We start from the raw sequence: 21,278 nt of genomic DNA, 5'->3' as shown, positions 1-21,278 counted from the left end.
TTACATTTTGGCTGCCCTTAAGAATACGCAACACTGAAGACTGTTTGCATCTATTCTATTTATATTTATTATATAGCCATAGCTTGTTGCACTTTGAAATACACGACTTTGAAGTTCATGTCGTGTCTTTTCTGTGTTGGTCTATCTAGCTGCACCTCAGAAATAAATAGCATTGTAGTATGCTTATTTGCTTTATGTCTACATCTATTTTCTGGTGCTGTGCATCAGAAACGCACAATCTATGATCTTTTATATTTGTGATATTAGTTATATGTATCACTTTTATTTCAGACCATAATTTCCCTTGTACATGGAGGGGCCAGTAGTTCTGGCTGCAGAAACTCAGATGTCAGAAAATTCAGTCCCTACATTCAGGTATGCCAGAGGCATTTCCTGTGCTTGTGACCTGGTAGGGTTGTATGACAATGTAAGGTTATAAGATCACCTTTTTTTTGTAAGAACTTCTGTTCATAGGGGTATTACCTGAAGATGCATTATCAGAACTTATCTGACCTGTATACCTGATTCAAATAGGGTTGCAGTTCTATATGTATTCTTCATATCAGCCTTTTAGCAGAATTGGTTGTAGCAAACTAATGTGAGTGTTCTGCTCCTGCTATTGACTTAATCTCCTGAAGTAGGGTTCTGCTTAACGAATCCCTCATTAATACCAAAAAAAAAACACCCTATGATGTTAGAGTGGATTATGGTTTCAACCATCAGGTAGAGCACCAGATACTTATGGAACTGGTACAATCTGGTGTTTACCAAGCTCCTTTCCACTTAATTTGAATGTATTTGCGTGCAGGGTTATAGGGAGTCTGGGTATATAGAGCTCTTTCACAGCTGACATGCCAGAATTCAGATGTGAGGGAAATCATGAAGTTGGTGTGCTTGGGCACTTACCTGTCCAGGCTTCTGAGCCCAGGGAATAATCTTCCCTTATTCTATTACCATTAAAGCGGCGTTCCGCTTAAAAAATAAAATAAGTCAGCAGCTGCAAATACTGCAGCTGCTGACTTTTAATAATCGGACACTTACCTGTCCCAGGGTCCAGAGATGCAGGGGAATGACGCCCCGCTGGTCTCTATCTCCTCTCTGCGGCGCCAACATTATTACTGTGGGCGCCTGGCTGTGGCTTCACAGCCGGGCATGCACTGCGTATGCACGAGCCGCAAAGTAACTGACCAGGCAATCATCTGGGACCTGTGACGTGTCCCAGATGATTACCGAGAGGGAGGGGGAAGAGGTGATCTCCCTTCCAGTGCCGTGGCGTGCCAGGAGGAAGGGACCCTCTAACCCCAGCAAACCCTCCACCCGCTGTCTGGTCAGTCCTTACCCTGGATGCGGCCATCTTCCTGTCCCAGTCCTTAAGCATGACGGGCTGGGGGAAAGCTGCTCCAGTGTCCTCTCCTGGAGCAGCTTCCTCTGTGCATCGCTTCTCTACTCCTCCCGGCGCTAGTTGTCTAATAGGATCACCTGACGTTTTGCCCAATCGGGAAACTAGTTTCATACCTGCTTCCTGATTGGCTGGGAGGAGGAGCATTCGCTGTTACAACACACCTGAGTCGGATCAGAGCACATCCTCTACGACCTATGCATGCTATGCATGAATCTATCCATTGAAAATAGGGGGGTGGCTTGGAGAGAGGAGGCAGCGCCCCTAATGAACGGGCCGCCACTGGTTTTCAGTACCAAAAGTTCTGTGCCAAGAACTACCAATGCTGTGTCTTAGTGTTTAAAAAAAAAAAATAATAATAAATATATATATATATATATATATATATATATATATACACACATTAGGGCTGTGAAAATTAACGATTAATTCCTTATTTAATCGTTAATTTTTTTGATCGATTAAAATTCTTTTGATCGGTACTCACCTCTCTGTCGGCTTCCGGGTCTTCAGGAAGTTCCGTCAGAGATCCATTGACGTCACCGGACTCTTCCCCCTTCCCCAAGTGCCTCCTTCTGCTAATGAAGGGAAGGGGGAGGAGTCCGGTGACGTTAAAGTTCTGATTGAACATAATGCGTACGGGGGAGAAGCTATGCCTGACATCACCTGCTGCTGCCCTACGGAAGGATTGTAGGCTTTACATCAGGGGTCTCAAACTGGTGGCCCTCCAGATGTTGCGAAACTACAAGTCCCATCATGCCATTGCCTTCGGGAGTCATGCTCTTAACTGTCAGCCTTGCAATGCCTCATGGGACTTGTAGTTTTTCAACAGCTGGAGGGCCACCAGTTTGAGACCTCTGCTTTACATGCTGTGTTTTTATCATCTTTATGTGTGTAGTTTGTGTTTGAACACAAAAATTTTATCTTATACTTAAGCGGTGAGCACTTAGATCTTTTCTTTCTACCCATGACCTGGCGTCCTTGCTGAGATCTAAGGAGACGTGAGAGAAGTTTTTGGACAGTGTAATCCTTTTGATACCCGCTTGCATGACCACCTGTTTGCACAGTGGTCCATGCCAAAAGGTGAGAGTGATTAGTTGGACTGGAGGTGGAGGGATTGTCACGCTACTGTGGAAAAAAAAAAAGACTTATGTCAGTGCTACAGTTTGAATTTAAAATGTATTTGTGTGAACTGTGAAGTTAAGTCATGGATTGTGGAAACTAACTAGTGTCGGGTAATTGTATATAGTGTATACCACATTTACCACTGACTAATGCAGAGTTGCAATGCAAGTAGATCAGCTAAAAGTAGTTGGATCTGTATGTGCGTTATAATTAATCGAAATGAATCGATTAAAACAAAAATCGACTAAACGAACACGAAAATTTTAATCAGTAACAGCCCTAATACACATACATATACATACAATCATTGGTTGTTTTTGTCTATAGGTATCTTTTGGATCACACCACCACATACATCCTGTCAATTTTTCTTAGTGATCAGAAAGAAAAATAGTTTATCTATGTTTAATTTTCCTGGCTCACATGAGAAAAGGATCATCAGGGTTATCTGCTCACTACACAGACATGTGCTTGAGCAATAGGGGCTTGAATGCCTTTGCACAGGTTAAATGTACAATTTTTTTTCCTAATCAGATCAAGTAGCTAGAGTAACTGCTTGGGGTTTTAACATCTCTAATTATTGTCAGTAAATTATTATAATATTATGGGCAAAGCACATAATTGCATATTGTTTTATAATTTTTTAACATTAATCTTCTTTTTTTTTTTTCTTCAACAAGCACATCCTATTAAACAATTCCTGCTGCGAAAATAACAGTACTGCCATTGCTACATAGATTTTATCTGTCATCCCTTTAATTACAGAGAGGTAAATTACACTGTAGGACTAATTAAAACCAGGTCACATAGAGATGCAATCACTCAGTTATAACTTATGTATGAATTACATGTGTCTGAAACTAAAGGGATAATTTGTGGTTATAGTTATTAGATGTATTGTAATTGTGGACAATTTTTTTTATTTTACAGAGTTGTGTACTCTTTTAAAACTGCTTGCATGCCCTTATCACCATGGTGTCCTAGACTGTCGTTTCTGTAGCCAATGGCTGTTTTAAACATTTCTCTACTTCCTCCTGCATTCATGAGATTCCAAAGTATTAATTAATTCTACTTTTGTCGGAAAATTGTTCTTGTCTTGTCTTGAATTCTAATCAGTTTCATAAGAAAAAAATAAATAAAATTGGCTCCAGTGTAATGACCTGTGCACAACTACACTGAGCTCACAGAGCTGAAACCACTAATGCATTCAAGCACCCTTCTGCACTGTGGTGAGACCGTCCTGTAAGTTCTAGTTACCTGTTAAAGTGAGGTCAGAATGCCAAGCTGGTGTCTGAGTAACTGGTTCTGCTTGACTCTGGCCTGTTTGCTCCAGTATTTCTTACCCTTCTACTTATGCTCTAGTTGTCTGCCTGCTTACTGTAATACCCATCTGGAACTTGCGCCACTCTAGTGTGTGTCTGCCTGCTTTTGGCTGAACCTTCTGTGAGTTGCACCTTGGGGAACCCAAAAGGTTTGGAACCATTGGCTTGGTCAACCCAAAAGTGAGGTTTCATCTTTGGGAGGCTAATAGTGTTCTAAGCATAATTAAACAACTTGGCATTTTTGTGTGAAATATATTATACCATTGCATGTAATTTCTGGCAGGTATGACTTATGCAAAAATATGTAAAATCATTTATTTCTCCCTTTCCAGCATGAATAGGATGTTATTCTCTGTCACTCTCCACGCAGTGTTTTGTATACACTGATCAGCCGAAACATTATGATGACCCAGCTAATGTTGAGTAGACCCCCCCCCCCCTTTTGCTGCCAAAACAGTCCTGACCCATTGTGGCATGGACTCCACTATACCTTTGTAGGTATGCTGTGGTGTCTGGTACCAAGCTGTCAGTAGCAGATTCTTTAAGTTACAAGGTGGGACCAATGGATTGAGATCTGGAGAATTTGGAGTCAACACCTCACATTCCTTGTGTTTCCCAGACCATTATTGAACACTTTTTGCTGTGTGGCAGGGTGCCTTATCCTGCCGAAACAGGCTGTTGCCATCAGGGAATACTGCTTCCATAAAGGGTTGTACTTGGTCAGCAACAATGTTTGGGTAGGTGTTACATTTCAAAAAACCATCCACATGAATGGCAGGACTCAAGGTTTCCCAGCAGAACATTGCCCAAAGCATTACACTGCCTCCACTGGCTTGCTTTCTTGCCATACTGCATCCTGGTGCCATCTCATCCCCGGGTAAGCAATGCACATCCATCTACATGTGTAAAAGAAAATGTGATTCATCAGACCAGAACACCTTCTTTCATTGCTTTGTAGTCCAGTTCTGATGTGTAGGCGCTTTTGGCTGTGGACACAGGTCAGCATGGGTACCCTGACTAGTTTGACGCTATACAGCTTCATATGCAGCAAACCACAATGCCCATTGTATATCAACTTTATGGATAACATGTTTACTTGCTGCCTAATATATCCCACGCCTTTCAGATGCCATTGTAAAGAGATAATGTTGTTCACTTTTCCTGTCAGTGCCGGGTAGCGTGCTCGGATAAGGGTCTGATATGGACCTGGGGGGACCCCCACGCTGATTTTTCAGCGTAAGGATTCCCCTTTAACTCCACACCAGGTGACGGGGCCAGCGACGCCTCCTTCGCTGGCCCCCGGCTACCTGGACACGCACTCAAAATGAGCGGACTTTTCTCCGGGCGGGAAAAGTCTGTTCATTTCAAAAGTACGGCGGACTGCCACACACACAGCCGGATTGTCTGCTGAAATGCGAGTCCGGCGGACAGATTGGAGTGCAAAAATACTTTCTTAGTCCGCCGGAATTTTGGGTAAAAAAAGTCAGCCGGAGCCCACACACGGGGGGATTGTCCGCCGGACTTTTCCACCTGATTGTTTGATCGCGTGTATAGTTTATAGTAAGTATTAATATGGGCTTAATAATAATTCAAGATTAAGTTCATCTGCTCCAGAAAATAGTCAAGGTGCCCCAGAAGATAAAACAATGTTCAGCTTTATAAAATGTTCATTGATTTTACTGTTATACCTGTAGGCCACTTGGGTCCCCAGAAGCCTGGCTGAAAAACTCCCAGTTAGCAACCCCCTGCCTTGTTGCAAGAATGTGAAAACCATTAAACGCTCCCTCCAAACAATACAAAACTGATGATCAACAGTTTTTACGTCCTAGCAACAAGGCAGAACTTTGGGTTTTGCAACTGGAAGTTTTTTAGCCACGCTTCTGGGAGCACCCAAATAGCCTATTGGTATGAGGTTGACAATAATAAACATTTATAAAGGTGCAGTTTTTTAATACCTAATGGGGTCCCTTGACTGCATAGGCTATTTTCTGGGGAAAAAAAGGGAACGTTATCACTTGTTAACCTCCCTATAGCACTTTTACTGCTACAGGGCAGTGACTGTGGGCAGAATCGCATAATATATATATATATATATATATATATATATATATATATATACATGTGATCCTTCACTTCCACCTACAAGGGGCACAGCAGGCTGCTTCTGCTGTGAATTCACAACAGAAGCCGATCTTAGGGACGCAATGTCCTCCGTCACCCTCCGGTCTTCGGTAAAACACAGAGAACTGAGATGCCTATGTAAACAAGGCATATCTCAGTTCTTATGGGAAGGAGGGGCCTATCCTGTGTCTGCAGAGCAAGGACTATAATCCATCTCTTCCCCTAGTGAAAGCAGCACACAGTGTACACAAACTGGCTAGGCACACATTTAACCCTTTGATCACCCTAGATGTTTTTTTTTTAAAAACATTTTTATTGAGTTTTCAGTGGTATACAAATTGCCCACGCAGGGGCCATACATTTCCCACGCATGGGTAAACCTTCAAATGTGGCAACAGGCCACATAAGAACATATTCTCTTAACATACAATCCGTTCCTGATGCAGCAACAGGCCGCATCAGGGCAGGTCAAAGCAACACAACCTTAACTAGCTACACCCCTATGCGGGGAGAGGGTATTGCAGAAGGATTTGTGCTATATGTACAGGATAAAATATCATCGGAGCATTTGGGTCAACCTATCGTCTCACTCTGACCTTAATAGAGAACTATGGATTATTCACTACATCAGTTACCGTAGTGGTATCATCCAACCAGCAGGTCCACACCTTCTCGAATTTTTGTGGACAACCCCTGCTCGAGTAGGTGCCCTTATAAAGGGGCAAACTAGCGTTCACCAGGCTTTTCCAGAATTTAATGGAGGGGGGGAGACGATTGCTTCCAGGTCATGGTGATGGCCTTTCGTGCATAGTACAATAACAAGGATATAAGTGTCTTCCTAGCTCTGAGGAGCGGCATTTGCTCCACTAGCCCCAGCAGACAGTATTTAGGATCACAAGGGATACTGATCTCAGTAGTCCTGACTATCACCAGGAGAACCTCCTTCCAGTAACACTCAATCGCTGGACAAGTCCAGAAGATGTGAATGAAGTCTCCTGGCCGATAGGAGCACCGCCAGCACGCCGAGGAATGCGTCGGCGACATCTGATGCAATCTGTGGGGCGTGTAGTGGGCCCTATGAACAATTTTGTATTGGACTAATTTGTCCCTGGCTGACACCAAAGGGGAGAATGGAAAATCCCAAACCTCCCTCCAGTCATCATCATCCAACCCTGGTATGTCCTCCGCCCATTTCCTGCGGAGGGAGGACAACTTGGGGACGGCAGCGACCAGCAGGGACCCATAAATCTGAGACATGGGTTTCTCCAGGTCTTTTACCTGAAGGATGGATTCAAGCTCAGAGTATTCTAGCACGACCGACTGACCAAAAATTGACATCGATACGTATGTGCTATTTGAAGATAACGAAAATGGGCCCACACTGGCACATTAAATTTAGTGCGTAGTATATGGAAGGGAGTAAGTTCCCCGTTAGTGATAACATGTTCGAGAGTCAGGATTTTACATTTGGCCCAGGCCTGTGGGTCCGGGATGGTACTAAACTGCGGAAGGCTAGGATTCAGCCACAGGGGCGTGTGGGGAGACCAGGAGTTAGGCGGGGGTGCCCTCAACGCCTCCCCTGCCCTCCACACCCTAATAGTGGTGCGCATAGAAGGGGTGAGGCAGTGAGGAGTTTTTAGCCCCCTGAATGTCAACCCCCCCAAGGCCTCCAGAGACCCCACGATAGCTGCCTCCAGGACCATTGCAGCATTGGTCAGGTCCGGCTGCAACCACCAGTGGGCGGTTACAAGCTGAGTAGCTAAAAAATATTTGTGGCAATCAGGAAGAGCCAACCCCCCATTACCCACAGGCCTGGTAAGAGTGGTATATCTGAATCTAGGGGACTTGGGTCCCCAAATGAAGGAGAGGAAAAGCTGTTTCAGAGAGTTGAAGAAGGTTTTAGTCAGCCATTGTGGGGAATTCCTAAAAATATACGTAAGCTTGGGAAGGATCTTCATTTTAAGAAGATTAATGCGGCCTATAAGGGAGAGGGGAAGATTGCCCCACGCCTTCAATTTGGATTTGTTCTCTACCAAAACAGGTTCAAGATTAAGCCGGACAAAGTCCTTGCTCTCTTGAGATAATAATACCCAAGTAGGTAAACCTATCCACCCACTGAAGCGTGGTAGAGGAGGGAGAGGTCTTGGCCCCTTCGTCCATCGGGAAGAGTTGAGACTTATGCCAATTCACCTTCAACCCGGTGAAGACAGAGAAGGCATCCATGATTCCGAGCACGCCCCACAAAGAGTCACTGGGGTCATTCAAAAAGATCACCCTAGATGTTTAATCCTTCCCAGCCAGTGTCATTAGTACTCTTTTAGCCCTAAACACTGTATTAGTGTCAAATTGTCAGTGTCCGGTAGTCTGCCGCAATATTGCAGTCCCGCAATAAGTCGCCGATCACCACCATTACTAGTATAAAAAAAAAAAATTCTGTAGTATATCCCATAGTTTGTAGAGTAGACGCTATAACGTTTGTTTAAACCAATCAATATAAACCTATTGGGATTTGTTTATCAAAAATAGCAGAATACATATTGGCCTAAATTTATGAAGAAATTCTTTTTTTTACATATTTTTTTTGATTATTTTTTTTTTAGCAGAAAGTTAAAAATATTGTTTTATTTTATTTTTTCAAAACTTTTTTTGTTTATAGTGCAAAAAATAATCACAGTGGTGATCAAATACCACCAAAAGAAAAGTCTATTTGTGGGGAAAATATGACAATGATTTTATGTGGGTACAGTGCTGCATGACCACGTCGTTTTTTTAGATTGCTTTCACACAGAAAATGCCGTCCATTAGCGCAGTTTAAGCTGCACTTTTTGCCCGCTAGCGGAGTGCTTTTAACTCCAAAGAAGGGGGTTAAAAACTCCTGTTTTGGGGTGCTTTCAAATCACTTTTCAGGAGCTTTAAAAGGGGGGTCTTCTGGAGGTCAAGTGATTAACCTTGAAATAATTTAGTTTGTAAACTGCTCAAATCATCTTGTTTTACAATTTACTGACACCTGGATAAAAAATAAAAAAAACAATACTTTTGGATATGTATGTTGTAAAGTTAATATATTATGGGCAATTTGAATTTGTGTATAATCACTGGACACAAGATATTTGTATATTATATGCACCTTGCATAGGCAGACAATGCAATTATCACTTTTATATAGCTAGAATTGCTTGCGCTTAGCCATGGTGTCTTGTATCTAAAAGCTTCAGAGGCAGAGATGTGTTTTCTCAGTGGAAGGAATGCTGTCACTTGGTTAATCTTTAACTGGATATGTGTTAGCACCCTGGAGCCTGCTAAGTACCTCTGTTTTCTTTATGGGCAGCTCACGGTGCCACAGGGTCTGTGATGTGTTCATGGTGGGGGTCCATGTATCAGGAGTGACACATGGTAGAACAAACTGCTTACAAGTGGCGCGCTGCATATTGATCAGCGAGCATCGCTCATACAAGAAGGCGGTTGCTTTTCTATTTATGGAATCCTGACACTTCATCCCATGTACAGCCATAATGAGCATCTTGCTTTATTGCCAGGTACTGGCTGCTTGCTATAGCCTTTGTAAAAAAAAAAAGTCTAATATGTCGCTAACTCTCACGCTTACGTTTTTGAGCTGATAAAATCAAAAGTGTAAGCTATTTATATGTACAATTGGCAGCAATGCCATAATATAAGCAGGCGGTTCTTGTCTCAGATGGTCGTCTAGATCTGTGTTAAAAGAAACTTGTACTGACAGAAGTATGCAAAGTCTCCTTCTTAAAATACAAGTTGTTTGGCCGCCTATTTGCTTCAATGCTTTCTGAGGCACTGACCAAAAACAGGCATTTAGATCGGGAAAGTCAGGTCAAAGTCCAAATCACTGATTCAAAACCATTATGCCAATCAGAGCTGAATTTCTGGATAAGAATTACAGCCAGGGAACTAGTATTTTCAGAATGGTTGACCCACTATGGCATTCTCCAGCAGTTTGAATATATAGTTATTATGCTTGTAAAGTTACCTGAAAGCACTTTTGATGTAGTTTGCATATGTTATATGTTTTTATTTATTTTTTAGATTTTCGTTATCATTTATATACAGATTTGAAGGCTAACTGTATGTCAAACAGGGCATTTAGTTTGCTTGCCATACATGGGCCCTCCTGACCCTGTGAGGTGCTCTGTAGATGTAGTCAACTTCACAACAGTCATATTATTGTAAATTTGGATTTGTTTGTAAAGCTTCCATGCTGGAATACATTAGTAGCTAATTTATTGCTTTAACTTGTTGCCTACAATTGCTCTTTGAGGCCCCATTCACACCTGGGCATTTTGTAGCTTGAAGCCTGAAGCTACAAAAGGCTGGAGGGGAAGAAATCTATTATTCTCAATGGAGATGGTTCACATCTCCACTCCAAGTCGCCTGAAGCTGAACACCTGAAGCTCAAACTAATTCTGGACCCTTTTTTGTCGCTCGAATCGGGCAGATTTGGCCGTTTTTCTTCTTTTTACATTGGTGACCTTTGGCCCTGCACAAAATCGCGGCGAAACGACTTAAAAACGCAGTAAAATCGATTTTCTGCCTGAAAACACTATGCTCAGGTGTGAATGGGACCTTATAGCTGTAACTGTAAAGTAAATGACAAGTACCGTATTTATCGGCATATAACACATGCCGGCGTATAACACGCACCCCAAGTTTAGGAGGGAATTTTAAGGAAAAATACTTTTAGGAGGGAAGTTTAAGGGAAAAAAAAACGTACCTTTAAATGCCCATCAATGCAGCCTTATCAGTGTCCATCTGAAGCTTTGTCAGTGTCATTTGCAGCCTTGTCCATCAATGCAGCCTTGTCAGTGTCATATGCAGCTATGTCACGCAGCCTTGTCCACTATTGCAGCCTTGTCCATCAATGCAGCCTTTTCCATCATTGCAGCCTTGTCCCCTTGTCTGTGTCATTTTCAGCCTTGTCTCTTTTATTTTGAGCTTTTATTTTTAAAAATGGCGCCGCCAAGATGTCCTGTGTATCTCGGCGGCGCTCGTTAGTTCTCGGCTGCCTTCAGCCGTTCTCGTTGGCTTTCGCGCGCCTTCGGCCCTTCTCGGCCTTTTTCAGACACCGGGAATGGCCGAAGGCGGCCGAAAGCCACCCGGAAGCGCCGAAGGTGGCTAAAAGCCGCCAGAGGCTCCAAAATGGCGGGGGATCGGCGTATAACACGCACCCGCGATTTTCCCCTGATTTTAAGGGGAAAAAAGTGCGTGTTATACGCTGATAAATATGGTAACTGAAGTTATGCATTTGTATACATGTCTAGAAGAAAACCCACTCAAAGCAGGTAAGAAGGTGGTCAACTGCAGGTGAAATGCACCTGTCAGTGAATTCTGAATGATCTCAGAAGGGTCTTATGCACCGTACACATGAGCAGATTTTCTGTCGGAAAAAACTTGATGGTTTTTCCATCAGAATTACGCTCAAGCTTGGCTTGCATACACACAGTCACACAAAAGTTCTCTGAACTTTCGACCGTCAAGAACACGATGACATACAACACTACGACAAGCCGAGAAAATTAAGTTCAATGCTTCCGAGCATGCGTCAAATTGAATTTTTTTCAACCGAAAAATAGAGAACCTGCTCTCAATCTTTTGCAGCCTGGAATTCTGCCAGCAAAAGTCCGATGGAGCATACACATGGTCGGAATTCCTGACCAAAAGCTCACATCCGACTTTTGCTGGCAGAATTTCTGATTGTGTGTATGGGGCTTTTTACTGATGGCAAGCTGATGCCATTACTATAAATTCAAAGCCTATCAACACAGGCCTTTACTGTAATGAGAAAATACAGAAAATGAAGATCTACATGTTAAGTTGGTCAATTCAGTGGCGTTGCTATGGGGGTGCGAAGGGGGGGGCGCACCCCAATAGCAACACCACTGAATTGACCCACTTAACATGTAGATCTTCATTTGCTCATTATTTGCTTTTCTCATTATTTTGCCATACGGGGGAGGCTTCCTGTAACACTCCTCGGTCAGGCCCCTGAGTCAGCCGGAGTTGGTCGGCAGAGCTGGGGGATGTGGCTGCCTCAACTCCTCCCACAGACTCCTTCACTATTGCTGATCCCGCAGCTGAAGGAGATGAGAGGCAAGGACACAGCAGCCCCACCCACCTGCAGGCATGAAGCCTGCTGCAAGTAAATGCAGTGCAGTGTCACTACATAGAGTCCTAACTTGCCCTATACCACCCCAGCCTGCCCTGTGCCACCCTAACTTACCCTATACCATCACAACTTTCCCTATACCACCCCAGCCTGCCCTGTACCACCCTAATCTTCCCTATACCACCTCAACCTGCCCTATACCACCCCAATCTGCCACTATACCACTCTATACTACCCCAATCTGCCACTATACTACTCTATACTACCCTAACCTGCCACTATACCACCCTATACTATCATTTACAAGGGCCGGTTTGGGGTGCACCCTGTGACCGTGTGCTGCCTGCAGGATGCTGGCAGCCTAGACAGGAATGGTGACACCAGGTGACACCAACCCTAGTGATGCCAATGGGTGAAACCCCCCCCCCACACACACACAGTGACACTCTTTCCCCCTCCCCCCCTTTTTTTTCCTCTTCCTATTTTTCCTGTATCTCTCACCTTCTCTCTTATCCACCCCCCCGGTGGTCACAGCCCTGCACTTAGTTCATCGTCCATCTAGGTCGCGGCCGTTGTGTTTCCTCCTCTTGGTGCTTCACGGCAGATTCCCCTGTGTCTCCTCCCTTCTCCTTCTCGGCAGCCAATAGGATCGGGTAACAAATCTCAGGATGTGGTTCCTAATTGGCTGGGAGGAGAATCAGGAAGACAGTAGCAAATATTAATTTGTTATTGTCACACAACTGGGTGGGCTCGGGGCGCAGTGCTCTGCACCATGAACCCACCCCTTTTTTGCAGACCTATTAGAGCCTCTGGCTCTAATCACATAAAAAAAAATCACTAAAAAAAACCCCATTGGAATCCATGCATCTGGTGCCCCGCATGTAGATTAGGGAGCCGGACGCAGGGATGGGGGGGGGGGTTTGTCCTGCATTACGGGCCTGCCACTGCAGATATTGAAGTATAACTCTTTCATTTTGATATTTTCCGAAGCCAGTCAGATCATTTATAGACAACCTATTTAAGTGCATAATCAGTGGGTATTTCACTATAAATAGTGTTTCTTTCATTGGAATAGCCATATGATTGTAATCCTACTGCTGAGTACTGTTATTTTTTATCTGCTTATGGATTCTGTTATGACGCTATTTTTCAGGGCAAGATTGTATCCAATATCTTTAATAAGTCATGAAAAATAAAGAATGCATAAAATACAGCAAACGATAACAAAATCCTCAATTATATCATGCGCAAATCTGTGCTGGCCTTGGCATGTGCTGCTTTGCTTAAAGCGGGAGTAAACCCGCAGATGTTTTTTTTTTTCTACCTGCAAAGGAAAAGGCATAATGAGCTACTGCGCATACTAGCTCATTATGAAATACTTACCTTAGAACGAGGCCCCGACATCTGGTCCGATCCACGCCGAGGGAGCTGACATGCTCCCTCTGCGTTTCTTCCGGGTATCGTGGCTCCGGCGCTGTGAGTGGCCGGAGCCGCGATATCGTCACTGCTGGGCTTTCAGCCGAGAATCCCCTTGTGCGCATGCGCCGCTGCAGTCAGCGGCGCATACCGAGGGGAATATTTTTTTTACCTACAGGTAAGCCTTATTATAGGCTTTCCTGTAGGTAAAAGTAAAAAAAAAAAAAAAAGAGTATAAAACCACTTTAAAGCCTCATACACACGATAGGACTTTGTACAAACTTTCCCTTGGATTTTTGTACAAAGGGCGTCGGCCCTGAACTTGTATTGCATACACACGGCAGGACTTTTTCAGCCATTTTTCACCAAATCACGTGTTTTTTCTGCTCTTTACTGCCACCTTTGGTAAACTTCTGTATTGTTGTCTGATCTTTTGCATTGGTTCTGAGCATGCCTGTTTGTACTTTGTACAAAAGTACTATGGTTTTCTGTACACACGATCAGACTTTGCTCCATCAGACTTTTGTTCCCAGAAAGTTTGTCCGTTCGCACAGCCAACAAAAGTCTGATGAAAACCAAAAAAGTTTGTCCGATGGAGCGTACACACGGTAGGATGTTGCTCCAAAACAGCTAATTTGCATGTTTGTTGTCAAAAAGTCTGATCGTGTGTATGGGCCTTTTGTCTCTTTCCTCCTCATTTGTCTCTCTTTTTGGTTAAATCTTCCATCAAAAAATGTATTGATATATTGAACTAAACACTTCACCAAAATGTATAAATAATTCAATTTGGGGGAAGTATAAGTTCTCACATTCGTGTAAAGGCCCATACAAACGATCAGACTTTTTGACAACAAACATGCAAATTAGCTGGTTTGGAGCAACATCCGACCGTGTGTATGCTCCATCGGACAAACTTTTTTGGTTTTCATCAGACTTTTGTTGGCTGTGCGAACGGACAAACTTTCTGGCAACAAAAGTCCGATGGAGCAAAGTCTGATCGTGCGTACAGAAAACCATAGGACTTTTGTACAAAGTACAAACAGGCATGCTCAGAACCAATGCAAAAGATCAGACAACAATACAGAAGTTGACCAAAGGTGGCGGTAAAGAGCAGAAAAACCACGTGATTTGGTGAAAGTTGGCTGAAAAAGTCCTGCTGTGTGTATGCAATACAAGTTCAGGGCCGACGCCCTTTGTACAAAAATCCAAGGGAAAGTTTGTACAAAGTCCTATCGTGTGTATGAGGCTAAAGGGTTTTGGCCCTAAAGGCCCATACACACGATCAGACTTTTTGACAACAAACATGCAAATTAGCTGTTTTGGAGTAACATCTGACCGTGTGTACGCTCCATTGGACAAACTTTTTTGGTTTTCATCGGACTTTTGTTGGCTGTGTGAACGGACAAACTTTCTGGCAACAAAAGTCAGATGGAGCAAAGTCTGATCGTGTGTACAGAAAACCATTGGACTTTTGTACAAAGTACAAACAGGCATGCTCAGAACCAATGCAAAAGATCAGACAACAATACAGAAGTTGACCAAAGGTGGCAGTAAAGAGCAGAAAAACCACGTGATTTGGTGAAAGTTGGCTGAAAAAGTCCTTCTGTGTGTATGCAATACAAGTTCTGGGCCGACGCCCTTTGTACAAAAATCCAAGGGAAAGTTTGTACAAAGTCCTATCGTGTGTATGAGGCTTAATAGAGAGACAGTCCCTCCAAATGAGCTATGGGGTCAAATGATTTATTAAGATCAAGATAGCAAGTCTTGAGCTGGAGTTTGAAAAAGTTGCTACTAACAAGATCCCAGAGCAGGGCCACACATCAGGGGGGTACAACCCATACACTTGTAAAGGGCCTTAGCTGACTGGCAGGGATATGAGAAGGCAGGGTCAGGTGCAGAGGAGCTCCTGTATGTGTGTGAGTCAAAAGGCTGTCATGAGCTGACATTTGACTCTTTGCTTCCACCTCTGGCCATTTCCTGCATGTGCACCCCTCTGCATATGGAAACAAGAGCTGGGACTAGGACCACCTTACAAGTAAGGGCTGTTGTGGAGGGGAGCGGCTGGGTTGTCTGTGTGTGTGTGTGTGCGTGCGCACATGCCTGTGTGTACATGTCTCTGTGTGTGTGTACATGTCTATATGTGTGTGTGTATGACATGAGTGGTGCTAGGAGCATACAGGTGTGAAGGGGGGCTGAGAGCGTACAGGTGTGAAGGGGGGCTTAGAGCGTACAGGTGTTAGGGGGCTCAGCATACAGGTGTGAGGGGGGCTGAGAGCGTACAGGTGTGAGGGGGGGCTGAGAGCGTACGGGTGTGAGAGAGGCTGAGAGTGTACGGGTGTGAGGGGGCTCAGAGCGTACAGGTGTGAGAGGGGCTGAGGCACTGAAGGACTTGGCGGGATGGTTAGTGGGTAGATTCAGTGGGACGGCCAGTGGGCAGGACCCTGGAGAATGTTGGTGGTTAGGCTGGGGGGGGGGCAGGCCTAAAGCTGTGTAAGGGGCCCCACAATTTCTGATGGCTGCCCTGTCCCAGAGTAGTACTGTATACATAGGTGTGCACACATGGTGGGTACATGTGCAGGCAGGTGCAGCCTATTGTATTAGGGTGTGCACCCCAAAGATTAAACATGCGCGCGCTCGTGTGTGTATGCGTAATATATACATACACACTCTTATAAATAAATGTAAAAAACTTGTAAAATGTGTTAAAACGTGGACAATATTAGAAGGGCAGAGGTTGGTGTCAGTACTTTTTATTTTTATTATTTTCGTATTTTTTACTAATATATATATATATATATATATATATATAATATATATATATATCTCATTTTTTTTAGGCGCTCCATTGGGGGGGCCTTGGTGAAATATCAGCAGGGGGGCAATCTGCGCTGCATGTGATTGGGGTGTGCCCTGGCACGCCTATGACTGTATACAATAGAAGCAGATGGTTTCAGTGAATAAAGACTGTGAATACTGCAGTTTTGTAAAAATCTTTTAGTAAATCTTCCCCTATGGAATATCACTGTCTCATCCATTTTTCTTTTTTGCCAATATCTGTTGTTTGTGTCTTACTCCACACGATTAACAGTAATGCAAGATTCAATGTGTATGCTCTGTTCTTGTTTTCCCCAATTTTCATGAATTTTCTGTTCCCATCTACAGGTGGTGCTCATGAAGGTCTTCAGCACTTGGGTCCATATGGCAACATCCCAAATATAGTAGCTGAACTTACAGGGGACAACATTCCTAAAGACTTCAGGGAAGATAAAGGATATCCAAACCCTCCTAACCCATGCCCTGTTGGAAAGACTGGTAAGCTATCTTGGATTGAAGTATGTATTAAAAATTCAACATAATAGTAGTTTGCAAAATGAGATATGGGGAACATAGTATCTTGAATACATACTAGAATATAGAATGCTTGTCATCAACTTGTCACTCCGTTGGTTCGTAAAATAAGTCCCCATACCAGGCCACATACCCTCAACATGGGGCGGGGGTGCCCTGCCACCCCCCCCACCCAAAAGCACCCTGTCCCCATGTTGATGGGGATAAGAGTCTCATCCCCACAACACTGGGCTGTGGTTGTGGGGGTCTGTGAGCAGAGGGCTTATTGGAATGTGGAAGCCCCCTTTAAGAAGGGGGGCCCCCAGATCCCAACCCCCCCATGTGGTGGAGCAGAGGAATTGTCAAAAACTGTCTGTGTTTTTGTTACTTTTTGACACTTTTTTGGGTGAATGGCTAGGGGTACCCCATACGTATTCATATGGGGGGGCGGGATCTGGAGGGTATGTGACCTGGTATAGTTCAAAAGGGAGGGAGGGAGGGAGGGAGCCCCCACCCTATTCCTGGCCTGCCAGGCAGCATGTTCGAATAAGGGCCTGGTATGGATTTTGGGGGGGGGGAACCCCATGCCATTTTTTCCACTTTTTAATTGCCCGCAATGTATTTTTTATTAGTATTTTTTTTTTTTATATATATTCAGCTGTCAGGGGGCAAGCCCATTGATGGCTGATGACTCATTGGTTGTTAAGGACACCACGGCCAGCTTCCCGGTCCGCTCCTTAACCAGATATTCACTGCGCCCTGATTGGGCAAAGCTTTGCCCAATCAGGGCACAGAATACTCTGTGCAGCATTGCAGGGTGTTCGGCGGGGCGAGCATCCACAAAACACCCTGCAAACTCAGTTGTTTGCCAATTGGGCGAACAGGTGCTGTTCAGACCAAACTTTTGCTTGGTCCAAACTGTTCGCCCAACTCTAGTGTCATAAAAAGATCCTTCAGGCAGGGTTATGCCTTCAGTAAATAAAAGATCGCTGGTGCAGGAAGTGGAAGCGGTAATATTGTGCTTTTACAAGAAATTCTTTGTTTATTACTTTCTTTTTTTACTAGCAATAGATTAATTTTCAGGAACAAACTTTAATATTTTTTTGTTATCCTTCATTAAAGGGAACATTAAAGGCTAAGTCCACCTTTTGGAGCATGTTATATGTTACACCCGTATTTAAGGTTTAACATGTGACATTTTCCAGCACCAGTCCCTGCAACCTCCCCCCCGACCTCCCCCCGTGTCAGGGCCATCTTACTGAGCAGGCACCCCTGGGCACTGCCCCGGGGCCCCATCAGGGCCGGTTCTGTCACATCCTTGCAGGATGCGGCAGAGCTGAGGTGAGCTGGAAGGACTACAGTGTGTGGTCTCTGCATGGGCAAGTGACAACTATCAGCATTGGGGCTGCCTGGTTTGGGAGTTGGGCAGTCACTTTTATTCTGCCTGTGGGGCTGGCTGTCATTTCTCTCTCCTCTCCTTCATTCTCCTCTGAGCAAACTGAATATTGGCAATTATATATATACGGTGAAGGAGTGGCTCTCCTACGGTCTCCACAGCAGCAGGTTGTGTGCACAGTGAAATATGCTGCCTTTATAGCTGCCCGTGCCGATCCTGCACTGTCACTCACCATTTTCACAGGAGGATTCAGAGTGAATAGCACAGGGCCTAAGTGTGTTGAAGACCCCTGTAAACTGACCAATGTGTCCTGTTGTGCCTGGACTAGCAATCCCATCCCCTGATGTGCACACACATACAGCATGGTGCTAGATAGTGCATGGTGTGTGCAGCTGCAATCTCCCTGCATTCCTGTTCAAATCATATGCGATTCTTCAGCAGTGCGAATTGAGCCAATCATTCTGTATGGCTTAAATTGCACCAAATCTGCACCAAAGTGTAGCAGGACCCTTATTTTTTTTGGCCAACCCAGAATCAGATCGATCTGATTCTGGGTTGGCCAAAAAAAATATATATATGGTGGCGGAGCGGCTCTCCTGCGCAGCATCATGTACCTAATACATGATCCTGCACTTCCAGGTCTGGGGCGTGCACACACGCCACTGCCAATCCACTCCCACTGTGATTGAACACAGCGGGAGCCAATCATCAGATCCGGCGGACTCAATGACTGCCAGCACCTACCGATCTCTTGGGACACAAAATAGCGAAATAGCCACCCAACACAGTCCCACCTCATTTGGTGTAAAATAACCACTTGCTACCCACCCACTGTAGTTTTATTGAGGGTAAGCAGCCCAGACAGGACAGACAACATACTTGTACATCTCCATCTGTCTTCCTGGTTTATGGGGCATGCATGCATGCCCACTGCCAACCCGTGCTGTGATTGGAGATAGCACAAGTTAATCAACAGGTTTCACCCAATGTTTTTGAAGGAATCCTGCTGATCAGCTGTGTCCAATCACAGTACAGAGTTCAATGTTTAAAAAAACACACACAACTCTGTTCACAGAACAGCGTTTTGGCTTTTTTTTTTCTCCCTGGAAAGTAGGGAGAAAAAACAGCCAGTTCTGTAACTAAAAATGGCACATTTTACACACATTACACTTGCTAGGCACACAGTTAACCCCTATATGTTAACCCCTTCCCAGCCAGTGTCATTAGTACAGTGTCAGTGTATAGTACTGTATGAATTTTTAAGTGGTACTGTGATAGGGTAGCAGGCAAACTGAGCTAACAAACCCTTGCAGAGAGGGACACTGACACTGACATCAATAGTGACACAAATACAGTGATCAAATATAATGCTTATATTTATATATAATATCAAACTTTTTATACTGTTTGTTCAAATTTATGAACTATTTATACTTTAATTTTTGAGAGTAGGTGCATAAATTGGAAGGCTTGTAGGAGCCCCAGTGCATTTCTTTTCCCAGGGGCCCATAATGCCTTTTAAGATGGCCCTGCCCCTCATTGTGACAGCAGGTGGGGGTTCCTCTCCCCACACCCACTGCCACATTTGAAAACAGTGTGGCTGTGTGGGGCTCTGCCTGCGCAGCCACGTCATTCACAGGAATCTGTGAATAAGAAAAATACAAGTCCCATCTGCCACTGTGACAAACTGGACTGTGAGGACACCGATGAGGACTCTTGTAGTCCACTGATATGTCCCTAAACTTTCTAATAGTAAGCCTATACAGAGTTACAGCCAAGAAAGCTTCAGGATACAGTGGGGCAAAAAAGTATTTAGTCAGCCACCAATTGTGCAAGTTCTCCCACTTAAAAAGATGAGAGAGGCCTGTAATTGTCATCATAGGTATACCTCAACTATGAGAGACAAAATGTGGAAATATATCCAATCACATTGTCTGATTTGGAAAGAATTTATTTGCAAATTATGGTGGAAAATAAGTATTTTGTCAATATCAAAAATTGATCTCAATACTTTGTTATATATGCTTTCTTGGCAATGAAAGAGGTCAAACATTTTCTGTAAGTCTTCACAAGGTTGTCACACACTGTTGCTGGTATGTTAGCCCATTCCTCCATGCAGATCTCCTCTAGAGCAGTGATGTTTTGGGGCTGTCGCTGGGCAACACAGACTTTCAACTCCCTCCAAAGGTTTTCTATGGGGTTGAGATCTGGAGACTGGCTAGGCCACTCCAGGACCTTGAAATGCTTCTTATGAAGCCACTTCTTCATTGCCCGGGCAGTGTGTTTGGGATCATTGTCATGCTGAAAGACCCAGCCAAGTTTCATCTTCAATGACCTTGCTGATGGGAGGAGGTTTGCACTCAAAATCTCACGATACATGGCCCCATTCATTCTTTCATGTACACGGATCAGTCGTCCTGTTCCCTTTGCAGAGAAACAGCACCAAAGCATGATGCTGCCACCCCCATGCTTCACAGTAGGTATGGTGTTCTTTGGTTGCAACTCAGCATTCTCTCTCCTCTAAACACGACGAGTTGTGTTTCTACCAAACAGTTCTACTTTGGTTTCATCTGATCATATGACATTCTCCCAATCCTCTTCTGCATAATCCAAATGCTCTATAACAAACCTCAGATGGGTCCGGACATGTACTGGCTTAAGCAGTGCTACACGTCTGGCACTGCACGATCTGAGTCCCTAGTGGCGTAGTGTGTTGCTGATGGTAGCCTTTGTTACGTTGGTCCCATCTTTCTGCAGGTCATTCACTAGGTCCCCCCATGTGGTTCTGGGATTTTTGCTCACCATTCTTGTGATCATTTTGACCCCACGGGGTGAGATCTTGCGTGGAACCCCAGATCAAGGGAGATTATCAGTGGTCTTGTATGTCTTCCATTTTCTAATTATTGCTCCCACAGTTGATTTCTTTACACCAAGTTGCTTGCTTATTGCAGATTCAGTCTTCCCAGCCTGGTGCATGTCTACAATTTGGTTTCTGGTGTCCTTCGACAGCTCTTTGGTCTTCACCATATTGGAGTTTGG

General features: G+C 44.2%; 1 protein-coding gene across 3 annotated transcripts in view; it reads left to right on the top strand.

Moving 5' to 3' along the window:
• The window catches only part of SCG5 (secretogranin V), a 142,993-nt gene that overhangs the window by 89,374 nt on the left and 32,341 nt on the right, over positions 1 to 21,278 (top strand). For all 3 annotated transcript variants that reach the window (XM_077464748.1, XM_077464750.1, XM_077464749.1), the window contains exon 3: positions 16,679 to 16,828. In XM_077464748.1, the coding sequence (XP_077320874.1) occupies positions 16,679 to 16,828 (150 nt within the window). The remainder of the gene's footprint in view (positions 1 to 16,678; positions 16,829 to 21,278) is intronic.

Source organism: Lithobates pipiens, unplaced genomic scaffold (genome assembly GCF_037356315.1).
Source record: "Lithobates pipiens isolate NorthernLeopardFrog02 unplaced genomic scaffold, aLitPip1_a1.2 Scaffold_30, whole genome shotgun sequence".
NCBI classification, from domain to species: Eukaryota; Metazoa; Chordata; class Amphibia; order Anura; family Ranidae; genus Lithobates; species Lithobates pipiens.
The sequence above is the reverse complement of the archived record's forward strand: the minus strand, read 5'-3'. Positions and strand labels throughout refer to the sequence as shown.